We start from the raw sequence: 18,159 nt of genomic DNA, 5'->3' as shown, positions 1-18,159 counted from the left end.
TACGCAGAAAGCTGATCAGAAGGACTCTCAGGAGAACCAGAAGCTCACCGAGTCACTGACGTGAGGACAAACGTCATACAGCTTGGCTCCATCTTCTGTACTCATAGAACACCTGGAAAACAGAAGAGACACGGTCACACTTCCAGAGCCATCCACCTCAAAAGCAAACAGCACCAAATTAACAGCTGCTGCCTGAGCAACTCTGCCCATATGCCCAGCAGCATATTGCTGAGCCTTTATGGTCCAGAGCAGAGCTGGCTACGGACAAGCTATAAAAAACACTGCCTGGTATTAAAAGGCTCCATTCAGCAAGTTAAAAAAATAAATTAAGTAATACGCAGGGCACTGGACAAGATTTGTCTGCTGCAAATGTCCCGTTTGTTATTCACACTGCCACTGGAAACTAAAGGCAATTTGGGTATGCTTGCTTCAGTAATAGCTTCATTTCCAGAGTAAGTTCTGGTGGGATTTCAAATGATTCATTAGGAAGAGATTTTGAAAACAGTTACCTCATTTGACACAGCTACGCATGAGCTGGTAACAGACACCAAGCAAGATTTTAAATTCCACCAGTAACTGCAGACAGTACAGAGAGAGAAGTGCAGCTATTTTTCACTCCCAGTTTAACATGTTTTTAAGAGCCTTCCAGTCTGGATTAACCAAAAGCTAAAAATCAAAAACATCACAGAAGCATCCACCAATAATCTGTTATAGCTCTTGCATTGCTCACTTCTCTGAGAAAGATTCAGAGCTGGCTGCAAGCTTTTTAAAACTCATTTATATATTTAAAATTGTCATCATTCAATTTACAAGACAGATGGGTTGTTTCCCAGCTGCATGACCCATGTGCCTTTTGGCCCCCCACTAATTCCCTTGCATCAATAAAAAAGTTTGTTGGACAAGACAGGCCTCAGTAACAGCGAACCTAATGAGTTCAGAAGGTTTTAGTTTATAAGTAACTGCCCGACATGCACAAGAAACCAAATTCAAATCATTTTACTAGCTTTGCAGAACCATAAATTAAGGTAATGAGATATTTGTTCCAATGTTCCTGGTTAAATCTCCCTCTAGAGTTACGACTTTCGATTACATCTTCATTAAAAAACAACATTCCTAATGCTGTTGCAAATAACAGTGAAGATAAAGCAAGGCTGACCTTAAGAGCTCAAGTTCCATCTTGAGCTGCTTTTTCAGCTTTAATAAAAAGCACTAGCCTGCAATTTTCCACGTTTTTGCAGATGTTTAAAGGTAAGAAGCTTCCCTCCCTGCATCTCAGTGAAGGTATGCTCTCCTACTGAGGTTTGGAATACGTGATCTGTCTTAACCAGCCATTTTTCCAGGGCAGAAGAGCAGAAATATTAACATATTTTAGTTCTGGAGAACTGATCTGCTGGCAGTGAAAAAAATGACACCTTTCAGATAACACATTTTCCAGAGGGTGATCACTGAACCTTGATAATTGCAGCGAAAGATGTATTCTTACTCTGCATCTGAAGATACAGCAAGCAGACAAATTAACAGTATGTGAATGGGAAGCCCAGCCTGTTTCTAGTTCTCCTAAAACAGATCAGGATCATGAAACTGAAGGGGGAGAGTATTCAACAGAAAGAAGTACCTGGCTCCATTGGAAAGCTTGAGGATGACCTGGTTCTTCAAATCATAGACCTTGCCCAGCCAGCAGTCATAGGCTATGTAGTCACCATACATGAAGGGCTACGAAGAAAACAGAAAACAAACCTTATAAATCGCAGCCCTTGTACTTTGAGCCATCAAGTAAATTCTCACACAACACAGACTGGATAGCAATCCCAAAAGGGGATTAGGGCAGCAACTGCAGACCTCGCTGTAAGCTAGAATTAAGATACACCGAGGAGTTTGCTCGACAGTCAGAACACAGCCTGGATTCTCCATTTAAAAAGCTCTGACTCTGTGGGATTTTTCCTCAGATCTTAAACTTGCTATGTCAAGTGTCCCATTCTGTTCAAAAGCTACTCTGCAAAGGAGGCGCATACTCACTCTTGCCATCAGCTAACTTTAACAACTAATCATTATTTATTTTCATCACTGAGCCTAATATTCAATCCCGGGCAGAGAAGCCTGTATCCCCCTGCCTTTCCACAGGACGTTTCTTGAGAAGGGTCCTGACACTCCTCCTGTTCACTCCCAAATCATTTTTTTCTCAGAGCAACCAGAATGATAAAAACCTATACCACTTAACATCTGAAACCCCCCCCACCCACTCAAGTGAGAGAACCAGGTACGTTGCAGTTTCAGCTTGACTCCTCTTAGCGTTTTTATAGCCTGTTTAACAAGTAATGATATTGCAGCTCGAAAGCACTGTGCCAGTACAATGGGGCTGCCCCAATCAGGCACCAATCTCAGCACAGAAGCTCTCACCCAATTTAATCACAACCTAGCCCTCTAAGCCAATTTGATCTCAGCAATGTGATCAGAAACACAGAACAGATGGGGAGAAGAGGAGCTACTGCATCTTCTTGCAGGGAGGATGTTTTCAGTATGCCTAAAATAAAACCAAGCTGCAGATGCATCTTGCACAATATGGCTGCTTCCCTTGCATGCATTGCTTAGAATAGAGCAGCATCCCTCTAAACAACAGGGCTCTGGCTCCAGTGTTTATTTTGGCTGCATTCTCACCCAGATATGTTGCAGGTCTTTGCTGTTGACAGGGTAGAGGATGCAGTTGGTTCCTACCAGCTTCACAGCACACTCTATGTTGACATCAATCACAGTCCCACATTGGCTGTCCTGAAATCACAAAAGAGAAAAAGGGGTTATAACCTAGAAAAGGCCCTACATACACACGTACATGCTCTATGCACAGACAGGAGGTGCAGAAACAAGTCTCAGGAGCAGAGTCTGAGTGCCCTCCTCTCAGCACTCAGATCCTTGCTCTGATGAGGGATTTCACGTGATCTTAAAACAACTCCGAGGTTGACATCGCTATTAAAGACCTGTGCCATTTTCTTCCCAGTTAAAATCTGCAATGGCTGCTAACGAAGCAGCCCAGAGACTCTGGTATCTGGTCAAATAAGACAACACTGTCAGGTGATTAGAATTTATTTGCTTTCAAATCTGCCTGGCTGTTTAGTCTACGCAAGCGAGCAGATCTTTGCAATTCCGTAGGACCATCACGCAGATATTGCCCTGAACCAACAAAGGCAGGGTAGATCAACCCCAGAACACAAGAATTCTTTAAAGCAATCTGTGACACCTCATTTAAAGCTTGATTTTGGAGGACTTTATCAATGGCCGTCACTTGCTGCTACGCAAAAAAAAAAATCTGGCACCTTTCAGATTTCAAGGTTTCAAGCCAGATAATTTACAGTTGGTCCAATTATGAGATGGCTGTCATTATCTCCATCACTTCGCTAAAAAAGTTGTATTTATTTTTTTTCTGTCCCCAAGAAAAATACCGCATGCTGTCAAGAGCCTTCTGGGGCTTGCTTGGCAGGGAGCACGCAGTGTGCACGTTGCTTACACATATGGCAGAGGCCTGCAAGGAAGGGCTGCTAACCCAAACACTGTCAAATGCGGCAGCTGCCCTGGCCTGCTGACAGCTGGGACAATCCATACTTTTATTTATTAAAGACCGGAGTCCACTATGAAAGCTGGCTGAGGCAATCCGACAGCAACTCCTGAAGCTGTCCTTATCTGAAACATCAAGGTCACTGCTCCAACAGGACTTGAGCATAACACTTGAAGGGCTTATGCCCCGTGAGAAGTGGATTTGTTTGCTCGGTTTGCTTATAAGCACGCCGTTCTTTTGACCGTATCAAATATTTATTCAAGGCTTTCACCCAGAGCCCTCGACAGCCCTTTGGGGAGCTCACGAGTTTGCTGGTGCTCATCTCAACACGGGGCCTGGCAGTTCGAGCAAAGACACCCTGCAGATGCAGGCAGTCCAGGGTAATTCCTGGACAGATTGCTCAGCCCCCTTGTCCGTCTGCCTTTCCACCTGCCTGCTGCAAGCCCCCTCCTCGCACCGCACTGACCCTGTACCCACAGCTCCCGCGGAGGCGTCGGGGACAGCAGCGTCCCCGCGTGCTGCCCGAGCGGAGCTGTGCCAGGAGGCTGGGAGAGCTGGGCTGGCACAGCTCGAGGCAGCAGGGGTTCGTCCCCTCCAGCTGCCCCACAGATTTCTGCCATTTCTTTCTACAAAGGCTGGGAAGCAAAAGGAAGCCTCTCCCAGACGGAGCTGCGCCGATGGATGCGGCTAAGCCTGGCGCAGCTTGCGGCCCGCGAGGCCTGCCAGGAGGAGCCCGGCTGAGCCAGGAGGGCCCAGCAGAGCCAGGAGGAGCCCAGCAGAGCCCTGCTGTTCTCTCTCACCTTCGGAGAGCCCCGAGCAGGCTTTGCCAGGGCTACGCCTGATTCACCACAGCCGCTGCCAGCACGGCTCCAGCCGCAGATGAGCGAGGCCTGCTCACAAGTGGCACCTGCTCAGCTGAAGCTCACAGCTTCCGAAAGCCAAAGCACAACCACTCACCCTGCCTTTCCTCCACCTTAAGCTATTTAAATATGCTCAAATCCAGCCTCAGCCCATCCGCTGCAGTTTAGGGTTTGGTTAATTTGTGTTTTAGATTGCTTTGTAGCCAGAGTACAACAAAAAACAAAAACAAAAAAAAACAACCCCCTTGTCCTACGCTGAGCATTTCAGGATTTATTTCCTTTACCAGCAGCTCTGAGACGTGGTACAATCCAGCACCTGTGGTTTCTGTGGATCGTCTCGTCTCTGGGCTGAAACCCTGCCTTTCCCCGGAGAGCACCCAAAGGTGCCCTGCAGCACCCCGCAGGCCTGCCCGTACTTGCGGCCGGCCCCGGGGACCTCGCGGTGCTGAGGGAACGCCTGAGCAAGGACAGCTGAGAGCAGTCTGCTCTGCAAGAGTCCCCACAGGCCTTGTGAGGAGGCTGTGTCTGCGGAGAGATTACAGGAACTGGTGCTAAGGAGCGGGCAGCAGAGTTTCTCCCTCCATGCTGCAATGTCCCTGTGCAAATAATGATACCAGCTAAGGACAGATTATGGAGGCCCTGTGCCCTTCACCTACCCCCAACCCACACTGGGTGCAGATTCCCTTCAAGATTCCCTTCAGGCAGAGCACGAAGCAAGCTGCTGCTCTGGGATTCGAGTCCGTCACCCTGTCTATACCAACTTACGAAGCACCAGGTTTCCCATGGCAAAAACCCTTCTGCCATCAGCGCCAAACAAATGAAACCAGTACCACATCAGTATCCCAGTGCCTCGCACTCACAGCTCCCATTTACTGCAGTTGGATGCTGCCTAGTCACGGGCAGGAGCACGGGGTTTGTTCGGCTCGCTTCCCCTTCCAGTTACTAAAATGCTTGAGCAGGAACAGAGCTCTGTACGTGACTGCTAAGAAAGCAAGGATCAACGCTGCGAGCAGCCTTAGAGGCTACAGGACTGTTGAATCACAGCTCTCCTCTCTCACCTGCCACTGAACCTTTGTTAATATCAGTTTATTTACTCTGCTGTCACATGAAACATTAGCCTGCGACAGGGCAGGCAGCCTTGCAGCGGGGAGGTTCTGCTGAATCACGCCGGGAGGTTACAGCAGCGCTCAGCACTGCGGTCCCCAGGCGAGACGTCGCCAACTTGTCTCGTCTTCCAGGCCAGAGCTCGGCTCCCCGCCGCCCTGCCCAAACACAACCGTCCCGGTCTGCCTGTTAGATAAAGGAAGGACCATCTGAAACAAGCCCACGTTTCAGTTTCGGTATAAAAAAAAAATCCCCCTCAATCCCACCAGCAGCACTGGCAAGGGGAGGTGACTGATCTTTGTGGGCACTGCAGGCTTGCTAGCAGAGCCGGTGGATTCCAGCCCCATTCGCACCAAAATTCAGTTTTTTCCACAAATGTTCTTCCTGCTTCTTCTGGTGCCCACAAAAGCATACACCACGGTGGAGATACTCAGTATTTAAGCAGTGCATGGACAGCAAAACGACCCATTTCATGACCCCATCTGAAAGAAGGGCAGCTCAGCAAGCACATCCCCCATTTTGTGCCTCCTGTCCTTCTACTCATTCCCTCAATGCTCCCTTCTAATTACGCCACCCTCTTAATCCCTTCCTTTAGAGAGGACAGCAGCGCCCGGCAGCCTTTGAAGCAACAAAATCCAGGTGTCTGACAGATTACAGACCCACTTCTAAATCTTCTCCCCAAGCTAGCGTATCACCTGGAAAAATGAAGTCTGCCACCGTTCCTCATCCATCTGGATTAGACCTGTGGGGGCCCAACCGCATTCAGGGAAAATGATCTCATTTTACGCTTCAGACCCCGAAGCTTTCTTTCCTCACGCTCAACGCTAGACGAGAAGCACACGAATTTGAGTCAGCTCCCTTCTCTTGAGGAACGGAGGATTTCAAGTCCTTCCCGCTCAAGGTTAAAAACAAGCCCGAGGAGAGTGTGGTGAATACAGAATAAGTTCCACATTGTGCATTTGCCAGGCCAACTGGTGCAGGGCAACCATCCCACATCCTGAATTTGGCAGGCTGACACTTGCAAATTTTCTATTTTAAAGACTTTGGTAATTTTTGCAATACATCTGGTGAGTAAAGGTTTTCTTTGGGATGGAAAGGGGTTTATTTTTTCTTTTACCACTGATATTTAAAATATACTTGATGGTAAGGTGAAATGTAAGTCATCTTCAGATTTGCTATGCTTTTGAATAGAGGGGAGAAAAACTGAGTTATGCACTCACCATTCCATCAATAAAACATGACGTTACCAGCCACTAGTACAAATGGTCAAGTAAATGCCGTTGTTTAAGCATGCAAACAGACAAGAAAGGAGTGTGCACCTGCTGGGACACACCAATGCAGCTACCGATACCCGTGCAGCAAGCTAGAGAAGCCAATTTCTGCTTAGGTGACTACGGAAATCACAAACGAAAGAAGCACAACCACATTTGCCAAGAAGAAAACAACTCACAGTCATTTTAAGCTTTCAGGATAGTACCAAGCATTGGAGAACAGACAATTGAGAGGCAGGACTCGAAACATCCTTCTTTGAGCAAGAAGGATAACCACAGTGCCCAGCTGGGCCAGGGACAGCAGTGTGAACAGCTGATATTTCTATTTGCTAGCAGTTCTTTGTTTTGGAGTGAAACGTTTTCATAAAGCTGCAGTTTTAGTAAGGTATCTTGAAGTCAAATTTCCATTTCAAACAAGAATTCAATTTCTTAAGGAAATGCTTTGTTTCAGCATTTTCCTAATTACCCTTCAAGTTCTTTTCACTCTTTTCTTCTCCTCAGAACATTCCACGCAAAAGGGATGGGCTTACTGTTTTTTCCCTTTAACTGACAAATAAAAGGGCTTTATGTGAAGCACCCAGCCAGGTCAGGGAAGGGACTTCTCCATCCCTGCACCAGGCTGCACGCCATGTGGTGCAACTGCAGCAGGCCGTGGCCAGCTGCCGGCTTCATCACAGCCTCGGTAGCTACGCTGCTGGAAGCAAGTCAAGAGAAGATGCGAGCGTACACATGGCAGGCCATATGGCTCGAGGTTACAGGTTAGGTGTTAGCAGCAGCAAGGAACTGCCAGCCCAGCTAAGCTCCTGAAGAGATCACATCTCATTTGATAATCGATACGCAACAGTGTTCCCAGTATTCCCCACAAAAAGCAAATCCACGCGTCTCTGACAAGCACAAATGCTGTAAAACCAGAACAAAATGACTAGGACTTAAAATAGCATCCGGGAGTAGTAAAGGTAACGATCGCAGGCTGCTGATTAAGAAAGCTTGCTTTCTGCCAACCTAGCTGTGGCAGATACTTCAGCGTGTGTCTTGCTCCAGGAGAGTTGGGATTTGCTGCATTTCTTCTGGGAGCAATCAGACAAGATGGTGCTCACTGCAGATTAAGAGGTCTCCCTGAAAATATTTCCTCCTGTTTTTCTACCACGGCACACCAAAAGGCACACAGGGATCGAGCGACCTGCCTCTGCTCCAGCTTCCCCATCAGGTCAGGGAGAGCAGGTCCACACTCCCCACAGCTCACACTGACTTGATTTAAAACTTAAATGGTGCCAGGTTTAGAGGAGCTGCTCGTCTCATTACCTGACATTCCCAGGCTTGCCTGCTCAGGAGACCTTTGCAGATACGCAGCAGCAGCGAGGCAGCCTTATCAGCATTTCATTTTCAAAGGATGCTGCTAGGTCTATTAAACACACTAAAAATAGAACACACTCAAAGCTTTACCGTTCAGTTCCATTCAGGCAATTTGGCAAGCCTCAGAAATCCATGCAGCAGCGTTATGGTCAAAAAGGGACAAGGAAAAAAGCACTTACGCTGGAGCTCATGTGTCTGACCACATCTCGAGGGACGACAGAGCGATCTTCAAGCTTCAGCTGAGGGGAAAAAAAAAGAAATACTGGATTTAGTGAGCCCAGGTGACGCTAGGTCAGAAATGACATGACAAACACAAACAGTGCCCCATCCCTCTGGACTGGAGAGGCTTTCAGCAGAGGATGCTGAGGCACCTCCACATATGGAGTTAACCTCCTTGGAAAACTTGCAAAATGCCGTTGGCAGACCTGAAACACAGCAGCCAGGTGATCCCTCCCTGATTACAAACACAAAAAGGGGCGCAGACATCCTGACCTAGTGCCCCCTTCCTCATCCTCCGCCGGCATCACACTACTTCCCACCCACACCCAGTCTCTGCAGTAGGGGAGACAGGAGACACACGAAGCAGCGCGCCACACCACGCTTCTGTGCCTTCTTCTGCATGTTTTTCACCCAAGATGTTCCCTAAATACCCCTGGAAATCCCATTTGGCCTGGAGCATTTTAAGCAAGAAGCACTACGGTGAGGAGACCTAGCCAGCAGGAACGGGCTCTGGTGTCAAACTCATTGCAGCAAGCACTTGCCTAAAAAGAAAAGTCTCTTGCTGCACTCATTAGCCTGCAGGTCCATGCAGGCAACACAAAACATCAGAAACAGCACGGATGAAGCCACAGCACCGCTCGCACCCCGCTTCCTGACACAGCACTTGCTGCGAGGAGCCGGTGCTGGCACCAGGAGAGGCAGCCGGGCCACCGGCGCCTACCCTACACACACAGAGCTGTGGCACCAGGACCCGTTACTGGTACGGGGAGGCATTGCCTGGTGGATCTGCAGGCGTTTCGGGCCAGTTCACCAAGCCACGTCCTTCCAGCAGAGATCAGTCATCGAACTGCTTCAGAGCGCTGCTTGCGGGCTCTTTCATTACGTGTTATTAACAGGCTCGGAACTACAAAATGCAGTTCCCACCTAACGCACTACAAAAACGCTGTACAAGGGCTAACATCCTAAGCACACCGACAGGGAGGCCACGAGGCTGAAGGGCAGTCCCAGGCTTGCTCAGCCCCCCAGAAATTCAGCTACGGCTTCCTTCTGCTGATCGGGGACAACTTTCAGCTGCATTTCACCGCTCATGAATGTATTTGCAGAGCTCAGCGTGCTGCACCGACGCAAACGCACTAATTACAGCCGGGGCGTTTTGGGAAGCACCACGGGAGCTGAGTGTCAGGGACACACTTTCACATCTTCCTTTGAATTCACCTCGCCGCTGCTGCTGCACACGCCGCTTCTCCTTGATCCCCAGCCCAAAATCCACCGTGCTTCGTCAGCATTTCAGCCTAGCCCACGCCCTGGCCTACAGCCTGCATTACTAAATCAGACATAAATCTATAATCTGAGGACAGGATCCGGAATCGAACCAAAGCACCTGAGTATTTCTTGCCTTCTTGAGAGCGTGTTTCAGTAAGGGAGGAAGGGAGGCAGCCAGCTAGGCTTTTAGACCAGCTGCTGGAGTCAGGACTCCACCGGAGTGGGAAACCTGAAGCCTCCCACAGCCCGTTTCCAGACTGGGGAAGTGTTTTCATCGCTTCCCACATCCCACCGGGGTATAGATAGACATCAATTTTTATAACGCTTCCTCAAATGATTCGTTCAGGTACCGCGCCGATAGCCCCTTCGCATCCCGAACCAGGCAGCGACGCTCCCACTGCAGTAAGCACACTTGCAAGGACAGCATTTGGGGCAGTTTAACTACGGAGTTCTCTTACTGCAAAACCCAAAGCGTACAATGATAGTTTCTTTTATTTCAAGATGTATTAGGGCCATTTGACCGCCACATGCTGGATTAAATTCATGCGTAACCTACCACAGAGCCATACCGCTGTGTTCTGTATTGAACGGTACCCGAGGAACTCAACCTGACAAGCTGACCCTATACAAATATCACCACTGCCTGGTAACTCTGAAAATCGTAAATAGAGCCTTCCCAGTCGCCTGCACCGGAAGGATATAACCACAATATTTCTTCCAAAAGGCTCCAAACTTTCTCTGCAGGAGCTGCGTTTACCCTTTTCCCCGATGCCTCCAGTTCCAGAGGCAGCACAACCACTTTCGGCTCCACGCGCCAGACCCACCTGCCTCGACGCTAGGATAAGCAAGCCAAGTAGTAGGCAGGATGCCAGCACCAACAACGATACGTAGCAGGTCTGTCAGCACACAAAAGACTGTCAAACCCCAGACGAAACCCAGCGAGGGAACAGCAGAAGGGCTGTTTATGAACGCAGCCATTCTTCTCGTCTGTTATACCCGGGTGTGCGATCGTCAGCTGGAGGTGAGCCCCCTCACTCGGCAGCCAGGGAGCTCTATAAGCACTTTTAAAATAGGCACTCCGAGCTCAGTTGCTATATTTACCTCCGTGCAAGTCGGTGTTAACATCACTAGAGTTTTATGTTCTCGTCACGTGCCCTGGTAATAGCCCCGGGAACGAGAAATAGCAGATCCCCAGCGCTGCGCTCAGCCGGTCCTGGGCTCCCATGCGCCAGGCTGGGCTCAACACCCTCCAAAGACCTCAAATACAAGGATGTTGAGAGCGTTACCCCATCACCTTTTTTTTTTTTTAATTCACGTTTATCTAGGTTCAACAAGACAAACCTGAGACGCCCATCACTGCGCACACATTTCACCCCGGCGAAAAGGGATGCCGGCAGTTCCAGGGTTAACGCACTGGCTGCTGAAGGGAGCAAGTTGAAGGCAGAACAGTTATTATATATTATTATAATTATATTATATATATTCTATATTATAACCTGGTTATTCCCTCTGCTGCTCAGCACCGAGCTCGGTGGCAGAGCCGCCGCTCAGCCAAAACCACCGCCGCTGCTTCCCCAGGCGCGGCGACGCTCTCACAGACGTACAGCAGGGGTGCTACGGGTCACTTGGGTTTTTTTATTTTGGAACAAGCACCAACCCAACCGTGTTCCCACTCCCAGCTGTCACCTCACCTCCAACAAGCAGCTACGCAGCCATCGCTGCTTTCACCTGAAACTGGGTAGGCTGGGAGGAAGGAAAGAGCATCAGCGCATGAAGCCTTGGTAGCTTAATTGCTTCCAGTCAGTTGGATAATTTCGTACAGCAGCAAACAAATTCATCATCCCCTGAACCAATTTTTTTCTTTTTGGTTACTTGCAGCAGCACCTGTGGCAGGAACCTGGCCCCAGCCAACAATTCGGCAGTGAGGTGCAGGCAGCCTGGGGTAAGTCACATCTCGGCTCCTTGGACCTAACCCCTCAACTCCACAAAGCAAACGGGAGACGCGTGGCCCCCTTTCCTCCCCGAAGAGCCACCTCCTGACTGCAGATCAGCACCAGAGCAGTTCATTTCGATGACTGGGACCGGCCAGCGCCACGTCTCGTGGCAGGTAAATCAGCAGCAATTGCTTCTGAAGCTGTTACGGACAAATAATGGGAGATTGCTGTGGGGGCACAGCCGGCCCTGGCTCTGTGTGTCAGAACAAAACCAGTACTGGCAGTGCTCGGGGGTGCCATAAATCCCTCAGCACTACCTGCACGGTTAAAGGCAGAGCTTAAGCTCACTGATCAGCTGCTCAGGTTTGCCTGTGGCATCACAGGGGACAAAAACACCTCTGCACAGGCTCCGGCTACCAGCATCCACCCCCAAAAATGAACGTTTTATCCAACACAAGGAGCATTGGCACTTAACTTCAGGAGACACCAAGAGAGAAGATAATTCCACCTCCAAACAGCGATGCTTCGTTGTGCTACGGCCGTGTTTCGCTCCAGTGTTGTCACACGAGATAATTAGGAACAAACCCTGCCTTGCTCTGCACAGATCAAGACCAGAAGCTGGGGAACAAGCTTAAACGCAGAAGGGAACGCCAGCTTTAAGACTGGACGCATCCTACACGAAGTCAGTGGCCGTCTGATCCCACGTACGGCAGCACGCAGCTCACCAGGCGTTTTGCACGGGCGCCCTTACCGGCTTGCAGAGGATTTGATGACTTCCCAGTGGTTCGTGCAGCTTCGGGCAGGCTGGAGAACTCTGCAGGGCCGCCTGGGCACCAGGAAGGACGAGACCTCTCCTCTCTGATCCATCCCTGCCCAGGGCAGACCCTCAGGTCACAGCTCCGTGATTTGGGAGCAGATTTGGGAGCCGACATTTCACCTGGGTGTGCCACAGCAGCGCAGCCGTGCTTCTGCTCAGCCGCCAGCAGGACAGAGCTCACCCTGGCTCAGAAGACGACACCTGGTCCTCGCCAAGAGCAAGTTAAAGCTGCTGAAGTTCCCGGCGGGTCGGTGCTGTCTCACGTTGCTGCAGCGTGAGACCAACGAAGAATAAAACCTGCCCCAAGGCGCTAGTGGGATCCCACAGCCCCTACCTCCACACAGCCGCTGCACAGAACAGCTTCTATTTCTGACGCTTTCCACAGATTTCATCCTCTGTAATAAGAACTCTGGGAACGTGCACATACGGATGGAGGATAAAAAGCAGCAGTCACTGCCCTCTCCTTTGGTGACTGCTTAAAACACACGGAGGAAAGCGCGACCGCTGCAGACGAAGCCTGTGTGTCCAACAGAGCTGCTGGATGACGGGAGGGATGTTCATCCACCCAACGGCTTACCAAGAGCCACAAGGGCACAGGGTGTCATGGAAGGTGGAAATTTGAGTGTAGCAGGGTCCTGGCTGGCAGCAGGCACCAGCAGGGCCGGGAAACCAGGCTCTGAGCAGCACAGACCTGCTACCAGCAGCCCTTCTCGGCTCCTTCTCCATCCCACGTGTCCCAGCAGTCCTCGGACAGCTTCCCTAACCGCTCCCATGCTCTCCTGCTACGTTTGCAAATAAAGAAAGCATCGCCTGCCATTTTACAAAGCCTGTCTCGTAAAGGGGACAGTAAGCTCTCCCAGCAGGGCTAACAGAAAGAAAGGGTGGTGGGCAAGACACCGCCTTTCGGGTCTGTCGTTGAATGAACTAGCTCTCTGTCCACGTTTGACAGGAGTGTGACTTTAGTTCTGCCCGTACTTCCCTCCTGGCCCCCAGCTCCAGCTGCCAGGGCCCTGCAGTCCCCAGGTCAGCATCGGTTTGGAGGGGACAGCGCCCACGCGCCAGCTCCCAAGTTGTCACGGGAACTTGGAGCATCGACGCTCCACGTAGAAAAAAATATATATAAAAAAAAATCAGGTTAGCAGCAAGCCATAGGGAAAGCAGCCTCCTGCCAGAGATGCCCAGAGGCAGCGTGCTCCCTAACCAATTAATTAAGGCTAAGGCCAAGCGTGGCAGGCAGTGCTGGCTGGGGACCGGGATGGGTGGCGGGGCAAGGGGCCACCCCACCACCAGCCCCAAGCGGCCCAGCAGCTGCCCCGGCACAGGGCGAATGCGGGATGGGTGCTCGTGGAGCTGGCCGAGGGGCGAGCCACTGAGAGCAGCCATCCCGAGGTAAGCGTCCTCGGCCAGGTCGGCACCCCCTGCTTATTTTAGTTTTTAACCCCCCCCGGTCTGACTGCACACCCAAGTCCTCTTCAGCGAAAACAGCAGCGTAGCAGTCATCTTAGCGTGAGCTGGTCTTATTTAAATCCAAAGGAGGTGTCAGAAATCGCAAGTCAACTGTCCGAACACAGCCTGGATGCACGGGGCCGGACGACAAAGGTTCAGGATTTCAAACATCCAGGAGACGTGAAGCCAAGACGTTTGTAAGAGTTTCAGTATCGACGCGCTACCAGCGGCACCGCACGTGACCCTGAGGGAAATATGCTCCACGTCCAAAGCTCACTTCCCTCGAAAGACGTTTCTGCTGCGTTGATCATAACGTGTTGTACAAAAAAAGCAGCGCAGAGGATAAAAAAAAAAGCCAGAAGAGAGAATCCTGCGGAGCTGGGTTTGCTCTGGGACACTTGCAGCAGCTCACAGCACCGCTCCGGCCAGCTGGAGGCTGGCAGCCACGCAGGGATTGTGAGGGAGGAAGGAGGGAAAGGAGAACGGGGCAGAGGTATGAGAAACGCGACCTTCTGAGAACCAAAACCGCACGACCTCGAAGAGCAGACAAACTCGAAAACAGAGGGTTTGAAAAACAACTCTTGTGGGATGAGGCTGCAGAGCAGCGAGAATAAATCCGCACTGATCCTCTGACAAGCCCTGGCTACTCCTACGTGGCGAGCACGTGTAGCCCTGCCAGGCAGAAGCTCAAAACCTGAGACACGGGAGGTCCTGGGGAGCCCAGCACTGCTTACGGGTGCCCTTCTGGGGCACGATGTGGGTTCCTGAGCAAGGCGGCAGGACACAGCTCCCGACGCCCTGCTATGGAGCGGTGCAAGGTAACGCGTTTAGAGGAGTTCAGAGTTTTAGCCGTTTTGCACTTCAACATCATTTGGCATTCTCAAAACACCACATTGCATTTCACAGCTCACAAAGAGTTACAGGAGTAGGAAAAACTTAGAGTTACTCAGAAGTTGCAACGTGCCCTGTGTTAAACTGACTCTCAAAACCCATGAGCAGTTTCCCTCTGTGTTGGTTAAAGGGGGAAGGACAGCAAGCATAAATCTTTTGTTTCCTACATTTGGCGGAAAAAAGTGCAGAGGCTCGTTGGTGAGGCTGTCGCGGGCAGCGCAAAGCCCCGCGCCAACAGTTAACTTCGGCTGCAGAAGACGACGGGGGGAGGCAGGGAGGTGCTCCGCAGAACTGAAATAAATGCTTTAAAGGACTTCTCGGAAGCCAAGAAGAGATCAATACTGCGTCACGCCACTTGCAGCACTACCTGCAGACGGCCGAGCGGTACCACATCACGGTGCTTTTGTTGGGGAAAGCAGATCTGACGCCGTCACTCACCCGCCGCAGCCCGTACGCAGCCAGCAGCACGAAGCAGGGGTTGTTACCTGCAAACTACGCCGGGTTTCATCGTATGTGTGGACAAAAACATGCATTCAAACAAGCAAGAGGCGCGACCTAAAGGAGGATTCCCTAATCTAGCTCGCTAGGACGCCACGGCCAGCAGCAGCTTTCAGCCCCAGGCCCTCGCTGCTCTGCAATAAACTCCCCTGGCACCCGCTGAACGGCTACAACAGCTTCACAGCCCCTGCGCTGCTGAAGTCATTAATTTCCATCAAATTACACACCCCCCGTTTATGGGGTACACAGCCAGCCCTTTGGGGGACCCGGGGCGGGTGGCTGCACACAGGGCAGCAGGGGGAAGCCTCTGCAGCACCTGCAGGAGATGAGGGATCCCAAAAAGCCATGAGATCCCAGACGGCTGGCTCCTGTCACCGCTCCCTTTTGACGCTGCAGGCGGGGAGGCTTGTTACAGGGGCAGTTTCAAAATCCAGCTGCGTCATTAGCCTCTATATCATCTGCCCTCATGGGGAGCCTCCCCGGGGACCCCCAGCTCTCCTAAGACAAACTGACAGCTCTCGGGTTTGTCTTTATGGCACGCTATAGACACAAACCTGAGGCTGCGTCCTGCCGACCCCAGAGCTCTCCGAGCCTTCCCCATCATCACAGCCGCCTGCGAGGCACTTGCAACGACTTCACCCCTCTCTACATTTCTAACCACCCCACTTCGGTTCCGTCTGTCACGTCCCCCCCAATATTTTGGGGCAGTAAAGTTCTTTGGGGGCAGAACCTCTTTCCACCCTCTGTAAGCACAACCCCCCCCACAGCACCCACAGCGACGCGTCCCCACTCCCCCCAAACACCTTCGAGCCTGCTGGCAGTAAGGCTGAAAGGCGCTCCTTGCCTTTTCCAACAAGTGGAATTTGGGGAAAAAAATACCAAAAAAACAACCCTGAACGAGTTGTTTGACACAAAGAAAGTTCAATTATAACGTGGGTAAACGCTGTGCTTCAGAGCAGAGGAATTTGGCTTCGGAAATAAATCTCTCTCGCAGCAAAAGGAAATCTTTTACTTGGATTTTCCTTGTCCAAGACCGTCAAATGTTATTTATTATACCACCAACAAATCTTTCCTGTAGCTCTGCAAACTTACATGACGTTTTGGAAATCGTGGCAAGGCAGATTCCCTGGGGCTGGGGAACCCATGGATCTAAAGAGGAAGCTAAAGCCCCCCGGCAGCGATTCGGGGGAGGGCAGACAAGGCGACGGGAGGGTTACTGGGTCGGCTGAAGGGAGAGCAGCGGGTCTGGAAGCCTCTCGCAGCAGAGGGAGCGAGGCACTGGCAGAGGAGGGCAGGAGCAGCCCGGGGAGCAGGCGAGCAGGGAGCTGCACCAGCCCACCCTGCCCTTTGCTTTGCTCGGGAGGCGAATGCCAGCTGTAGGCAGCAACAGCAGCTCCCAGATTTCCAGCATCTGTAGCCTCCCGTTTTCATCCTACCTGCTTAAAAGCTGAGCACCAGCAACCTCGAAAAGCCCCAGGAAACCCGCCTGCTTGTGAGCCGGGGTTAAACGTCTGGTGAGGGGGTAAAGCAGCAAGACAGCATGTGAAAAAGCTTTATAAAACCTTGGAAGAGATAAGCAAAAATAATCCAGAAAGAGCAAAACGATGCTTAGCGTAAAGATGGGGGAGAGTAAAGTTCAAAAATACACGGCTAGGACTACAACACGTGGAGGGAGAGACCTCGTGAGAGAAGCTGCACTGAACGGCAAGCCCAGCAGTGAGCCACCTGGAGTCATTTGGTCCTTACAAAGATGCCCCCAGGTGCAGGATTTAACCCAAATACAGGGTTTTTCTTCCCAGCAGCAGCCTGTGACGGAAGATACGTCCCAGCAGCACAGATCCCCGCAGCCCCCCACCCATTTTCTTCCAGGAAAGATGGCTGATGGCGAGCTCCTGCTGCATCTGCCTACGGACAGCGGCGAGCCAGCAGCAGATGGCACTGTTACCTGGAAAACCCACAGGAGACTGCAGCTGGAGACGGGAGATGCCGGCTGGCCGCAGCGAGCAGAGCGACAGACAGCATTTTGCCTCCACGCCGGCCGTCTCAAAGCCTCCCCTGCAGCACAGGGGGGAACTGGCAATGCCCGGCCGTGGGGCAGCAGCCGGGGGCAGCACAGCCCCGTGCAGCCGCCCCGACCCCGCCGAGAGGTGCCCGGTGCTCAGCCAGGACCCCGGGGGGCGGCACTGGAAGCCTCGGTAAACGCAGCCACCCAGACTGCAAGCAATGGTTGTGCTGGTTTTTTTGGCAGTGCCTGAAGAAACCTAAGTGGATCTGAAGAATGAGGTGCATCTGTTCGCGAGAAGAGTCCCCAAAGGGACAGCTCGCCTGGGTGACAGGGAGACAGCCGGAGCCCTCCGGCCACCAGTCTCGACTCCTGGGAGTCCCAGCAGCCTCGGTGATGAAGCCGTGTCCCTCCTTCCGCACGAAAAGAGGGCGTCTGGGGGCTCTTCAGCGTACCTGAACCAATTCCTCAAACCGCCACCCTGGGATGGAGACGGCCGGTATGACACGGTGGGTTTTGGTGGCTGGACTGCTCCGGGGCTGCCATCCGGACGGCATCGGCGCTGCAGGGATCAGTCACTCGCCTCTCCGAGAGGCATCTGGGGCACAACGTCGGGCCTGGGGGAAAGACTGGGGCTGCTGCACCTCCTCGTCCACCCGGGGGGATAAAAAGGATGCTGCGAGGGAAACCACGCGGCTGCTGCGCCTTGCGAGCAGGTCTGCAGGCGCGCCGCACCCTTCTACATCTTTTGGCGTAGGAATAAAGAACATATTTGTCAAAAATATTCCTTAAGCACTGGCTTGTTCCCTCACTTTTCCTGCAAACCGCGCGCACAGCTCTGTGTCCTCCTCGCCTCCCCAAAACCGAACCAAGGAAGGCTTTTTTGCAGAGCTGAGAGGCGGCTGGTGGCGGCTCTGCCCAGCGAACCAAGCACCGTGACAGGTCAGCGAGGCC

General features: G+C 51.7%; 1 protein-coding gene across 2 annotated transcripts in view; it reads right to left on the bottom strand.

Moving 5' to 3' along the window:
- Positions 1–18,159, bottom strand: part of UBE2O (ubiquitin conjugating enzyme E2 O) — a 62,596-nt gene that overhangs the window by 22,983 nt on the left and 21,454 nt on the right. For both annotated transcript variants that reach the window (XM_083805487.1, XM_083805488.1), the window contains exons 2-5: positions 8,315–8,374; positions 2,656–2,766; positions 1,616–1,713; positions 49–112 (exon numbers count right to left, since the gene is read on the bottom strand). In XM_083805487.1, coding sequence (XP_083661613.1) covers positions 49–112; positions 1,616–1,713; positions 2,656–2,766; positions 8,315–8,374 — 333 coding nt within the window. The remainder of the gene's footprint in view (positions 1–48; positions 113–1,615; positions 1,714–2,655; positions 2,767–8,314; positions 8,375–18,159) is intronic.

Source organism: Anser anser, assembly GCF_964211835.1.
Source record: "Anser anser genome assembly, chromosome: 19".
In the NCBI taxonomy this organism is placed as follows: Eukaryota; Metazoa; Chordata; class Aves; order Anseriformes; family Anatidae; genus Anser; species Anser anser.
Note: the sequence above shows the minus strand (reverse complement) of the source record. Positions and strands in the feature narration are given on the sequence as shown.